At 32.3% G+C, this 5,545-nt stretch overlaps 1 protein-coding gene across 1 annotated transcript; it reads right to left on the bottom strand.

Moving 5' to 3' along the window:
• Positions 1 to 784: 784 nt before the first annotated feature.
• Positions 785 to 2,660, bottom strand: LOC119634002. The gene is made up of 3 exons (XM_038027897.1): positions 2,621 to 2,660; positions 1,579 to 2,399; positions 785 to 1,513 (listed from the first exon to the last, which is right to left on the bottom strand). Exons 2-3 carry the CDS (start codon positions 2,085 to 2,087, stop codon positions 1,510 to 1,512), a joined length of 513 nt encoding a protein of 170 aa, XP_037883825.1. The 5' UTR covers positions 2,088 to 2,399; positions 2,621 to 2,660; the 3' UTR covers positions 785 to 1,509.
• Between the last annotated feature and the right edge of the window lie 2,885 nt (positions 2,661 to 5,545).

The raw sequence follows: 5,545 nt of genomic DNA, 5'->3' as shown, positions 1-5,545 counted from the left end.
CGGATAGTTTGTTTATGCGAAACCTTTACGAAATATAAACATAAACAAAATAACAATGTTGCGCGGAGAGTTTTTCTGAGCTATTGTTTATTTTTATAGAATAAGATGAAGCTTTTGTTCATTTTCATCGAATAAGGTGCGGTTTTTCTTCATTTTGATCGAATAAGGTTTTGTTTAGATACGCATTGTTTCTTGCACATGCAAATGGATAAAAAGAAATTGAATGATTTATTGGAGATTTTTTTAAAGAAATAACTTTCTGCCTAAAAGCTTGAGAAGCGGTAACGTATAACTCATAATAATGAGTGCTTTTTAACAAACGAACTTTTTCCTTGCATTTGAATTGATATTCGAATATATTTACTTAATTTTACATATATAAAAACTTATTTACAGATTTAAATCGAGTGAAAAATTAAGAAAAATTAAAAATATTTCAAATAAAAACAGCTTGAAATTAAAAGAATTTTTTCGAAATAGTGAAAACATAAATAAATAGTTTAGTCTTTGAATCGAAGAAATTCGACGAACTAAAAGTGAGTATAAAATTAATTTAGCGCAAAATGACCAACCAAGAACGACTAACCTTTTGGACATTCTAACATCAGCTTCAGAACCGAACATCAATTCTATATATGGCTTTTTTAATACTACTAAGCTCATTATCTAATGTACATTTATTTAAATTAGGGCCGATAGCCGGTGTTGCTAGTGCTCAATGTCTTTTCTATGATCTAAGAATTGATTTCATTAGTCTAAAATTATAATAATAATAATAATACTTATACGACCATCCATCTCCTTCAAACCGCAAACCGATAAAAAGATAACTTAAAGAACCTGTTTGTGTACCCACGTAAAACTCATGATTTTCGGTATAAAATGGATTTTTTACATTGCTGGTTGTCCACTTCATTTTAAATGAAAATAATCAATGACCTGGGATTAACTTTTGTTTTTGAGATATAGAACGAGCCCAGATATATGTGGCTTATATATCCACAGAAAGTTTATCAAATTGTTCACAAGATAAATGCGGTACAACAATAAAAAGATAAACATATTTTGCTGATGTCGTGCTGTCAAGTTCGCATTTCTCCAAAAACCAATGCTATTCCTCTAGAAACAGCTGATGAAAAAAATAAACAAAAAGAAAAAATCTCACGGTTTTCCGCATCACCTTAGAGGTACCATGTGGGCGCGTTGCCAATTATTTTGAATGGCTGGCTCCCCTGTAGGCCTACACCGTTATAAACTTGAGTTAAAAACTACAATAATATTTACAATAACAGTTATAAAATAATTAAAAAGTAGCTTGCTGCGCGGCTGTCATTAACATCTTCATTCGCAAAAAAAAAATTTTGTAGTTTCAAAATTTTATAAATTAAGTTGATCGCGAATTTACCATTTGGCCTACGGCAGTCTTATATAGTACTGAAGCAATAGTGCGGACGTATTAATGAGCCTTGGTGGCTTATGGGAGATTGGCGACGGCGCATCGTTTCTTGTTTATCTGCGAAGAAAAATTAGAATATAAGATAGTAACGTATCAACATTTTTATGCTAAATTTGAATTACCTGTGTGAAGACACGTGCTTGTCAATAGACTCTCTGCAGTTTTTCGTTTTTAGCAGCATAGTCAGGATGAAACCAAGCAAATTTCGTCGGTGCAATCTGCCGGTAACGCATGACGCATCTGATTTAAAGAAATCAATATTTGCTACCACTGAAGCTTGTATGCGTTTCCCTATCTCTGCCTCGAGCATATACTTGCGCATCACAGCATAAAAAATTTCGAATGCATCGTTTACTACTGGTTTTGGGAATGCCGGCTTGATGAGTTTGTTGGTTAGGATGATGGTGTCTATGGGGTCTTTCGTCATCTTCTCATCCATCACCTCTTTGCAGAAGTCGCGCTCCTCCTCCGTCATGTCGTGTAGGCAGTGACTGCAATTTAGCTGCTCACGGATATAGTGACTTAGTCCGGAGGCCGTGTACAGTCTGTTTATGTTTTTGGAGATTCTTAAATACCTCTGCATCGATCCCGAATGGTGCGTAGTCTTCTTCGGGCTCTTCTTCAATTTCATAATCAAGGAGGTTTGTTAATCGGTAGTAATTGTCTGTTTTAAATCCGGTTTTATATTTGTAGATTTCTCAGGCGATTGCACAACTGCACGATCTCGGGAGGCGATCTGGTCCTCTTTCGAATCGATTTGGCAATATTTAGGAAGAATGCCTCAAGGAGGTCTTGGCTTACCCTGCATGAAGTTAAAGTTGGATCAGGGTAAGCCTTAGTCAAATCTACCATTAATTTTGAAAAGTTCGTTGCGGTCTTTTCTAAGGCAATGGTAGTGGGGTTCTTTTTGTACATCTGCTTTTCCTTGTTTTTGGAATGCTCCCTTTCGGAATTTGAATGGATCCGAAAAAAAAGAAAAGAAAAAAGCAATAAGTAATAAATAATAAATCGAAATAAATTCACTTCACTAAGAAAAGTGTATAAATAGTCGATTTAATGACTTACATTTGCAGTTCTATGAATATTAATAATTATTTAGGATATATATATTTCTTTTCTTCTTTTAAATCCAAAATTTTAATCGATAGATCTAACAACACTTACCTGCTTCAATATATATTATTTCTGATTGTGAAATAATTTGCGATTTTTCTTAAAAGTTTTTTCTTATTTAGCAAACTTCAACTTTTTCAATTTTTGATCAATTTTGAACAATTTTGAACAATTTGAATTAATTTTTCTTATTGGATTGGTTGCTGTTCTTTTTCTTTTCTTTTATTTAAATTCATAACCAAGGCGCACTCTCTTTTTTATTTTCTCTCCAACATTCTCTCTCTTTGATTCTCTTCTATAAATGTATTTGAATAAAGAGATTTTTCCGTTGCTCCTGATGCTTTTCGCAAAGCAGTAATCATCTGGAGCTTTTAGTCCCGGATTGGGTGTTCAATACGAAATAAACATTTTATGGCAAGATTATGCATCCATTGACTAGGTATATTCGAAAAAAATTCGTTGATCTCGCACGCAACTCTTCGGAATCAAACCGCTTAAATACTCTTCAGCCTTTTTTTTTAATATATAAATGTGAAATTATGTTACATTTTTTTATAAAGAATTTAACGAAGCCTTACCTATCCTATAACTGTCTTATTTGGCTCAATCGAAGCGTTTATATACATAACTATATAATAAAATTTCTTTTTAATTTGGAAGTTTATCCTTTTAATTATTTACTAATTTGCTTGCTCTGATTTACTTGAAGCATAGAACTTAATTTATTTAGAAAATTTTAGTTTCACATATTTATCGCAGTAGTAAATTTAAAATATATTGCAAAGAGAACTTGCAAGCAGCTGTTTAAAAAGTTAGACAGGGTTGTTATATATTTACTTTTGCTTGCATATTCTGTTAAAAGTTACCAGTTGTGAATACCAAAGGAGATAAAACGACCAGCAAAAAGATTAGATAATAATGTTCAAAGCATGTAACGGATTTTATTAATATTGAATTTTAGTTAAAAAGGCTTTAATTGGTTTTATTAATATAATTTTTTTCATTTCGATTTTTGAGCAATGTTTTTAATTCCTATGGTATAATAATAACGCTAGTAAGAAAAGATTTTTTTATTTATTTATTCATTTATTTTTATTTTACCCATTTATACATGAAATTCAACTAAAGAAAATTACAGTCGAATTCAGTGCATCTTAAGAGAAAATCTTAAATTAATTGTTTTAAAAACTGGTATACCATAAAAAGGCAGATGAAAAGAAGAATAATAAGATTTGAGGTTTCAATATCATCCGAGGACTCAGCGCCATTAAAAGCAACATACGAGGGATTTATGGATATTGTTCTTTTGGAATTAACAAACATAAAAAAGTATTTAGGATTAGCAAACAGAGAGGATTTAATAAACTGAAGGTATCTGCAATAATATTGGTGGTTGAGTGAGTTAAATCTATACCTTACTATATCGGTAGGTTTAGATTGCTTGGCCACTTCACATATGAGGGCGGTGTGTTTCTTATATGTAGAAATATCCGAATTTGGGGGAATATAAGAGCAAGTTTTGGCTTAAGCATTTATCTACTTCCTATATGAGATATATCTGAAAAGTGGCATATATATGTACGACTTTAAATGCGGTATCTTCTGACACTGTTCAGGATCCGTATTTTTGCTTCAGGGAGACAAAGAAGGGTGCATGATATATTTCCTGACTTCTATCGTTTTCACATCTTTTCGGCTGCTCGGTAGCATTGTCGTTATCTTGTGTTGCCCTTGATCTCGGCGTTAGCTTTTTTAGCCTTGCCTTTACCTATGTAACTGCCTCGTTAGTCTTCGTTTCCACTTGTGCGACATGCTTTCCGACTACCCCATAGCTGCCGTCGGAACAGCTAATTGTAACTAAGCTAGCTGATATAAAATGTTTTAAAATTGATCTAATTCGAATTGTTTCCCTTGCATGGAAGGATACATATTTTCAAATTCTATCTGGGGAATTTATGGTGCAAGTTTTAAGTTTGTATACTATTTTGATCTTGATGATCGATTGATTAATCTTTTAGTGTAAACGAAAAAAAGGCAAAAGAAATAAAAAATTACTAACATCACCTTCTTTGGTATTAAATTTGAATAAACAACTTCCTTCAATCATTCCGCAATGCAACGTACTATCTACGGTAATTTAAAAAGGCAGCAACATGTACAAAGAAACTGCAACCAATCGGAAGCGAAAAGAGAAATGTGATTTAAGAGAAACGTTATAAAGGTAATTTGACCGACTCTTTCGATACTCAGTGCCCATGCAAAGTTCGATTTTATTTCGATCATTTGGAAACTATGCGATAGCCGATTTTACGATTTTGTTATCGTCATATAATAGTTTTTACATTAATGTTTTTAATATGCATATTGTTCGCGAGAGCAGTAAAACGTGACAAATAATTGGCGAAAGAAGTGAACAAACACGCATTTCTATGCGTTGCAACATCTAGTATACCCTATGGTGGGTAGAAAAACATGCTTTTAAATAAGGTCTCTAAATAAGGATGCGCTACTAGCTGCATCTATTTTGTAATAAAATCTCATACTTACAGGTGTATGTGGAATATATATATTAAAATATATTGGAATATATATCCAATCCAATTCATAAAGAAATCTCTCGCTAGATAGTCCGAATAGTGAAGGAAGGGATGTACAGACTTAATTGTAAATATATTGGATAAATCCCAGCGTGAAAAAGAAAATCTTATTAAATAAATCGAAGTGTGTGTTGCAAACAAATAAAAAAGTAATTGCACTCTTTTATAATGAAACGCACTGCAAGGAGATATAATTGTAAGAGAAATCCCAAACTAATGAGCGACGAGAACTGTAAAGCCTTTTCGTATTTGTTATCTGTTTCGTAGCTCTCTCATTTAAAACGATAGAAAGTAAATAATGAAAAATGAAATATTTCTTAACAAAAAAAAAAAAAAAAAAATCTTTGCTTCAAACTGAGCAAAAGTGAGTCTGCTTATT

The sequence above is a fragment of the Glossina fuscipes genome, unplaced genomic scaffold (assembly GCF_014805625.2).
Source record: "Glossina fuscipes isolate IAEA_lab_2018 unplaced genomic scaffold, Yale_Gfus_2 2, whole genome shotgun sequence".
NCBI classification, from domain to species: Eukaryota; Metazoa; Arthropoda; class Insecta; order Diptera; family Glossinidae; genus Glossina; species Glossina fuscipes.
Note: the sequence above shows the minus strand (reverse complement) of the source record. Positions and strands in the feature narration are given on the sequence as shown.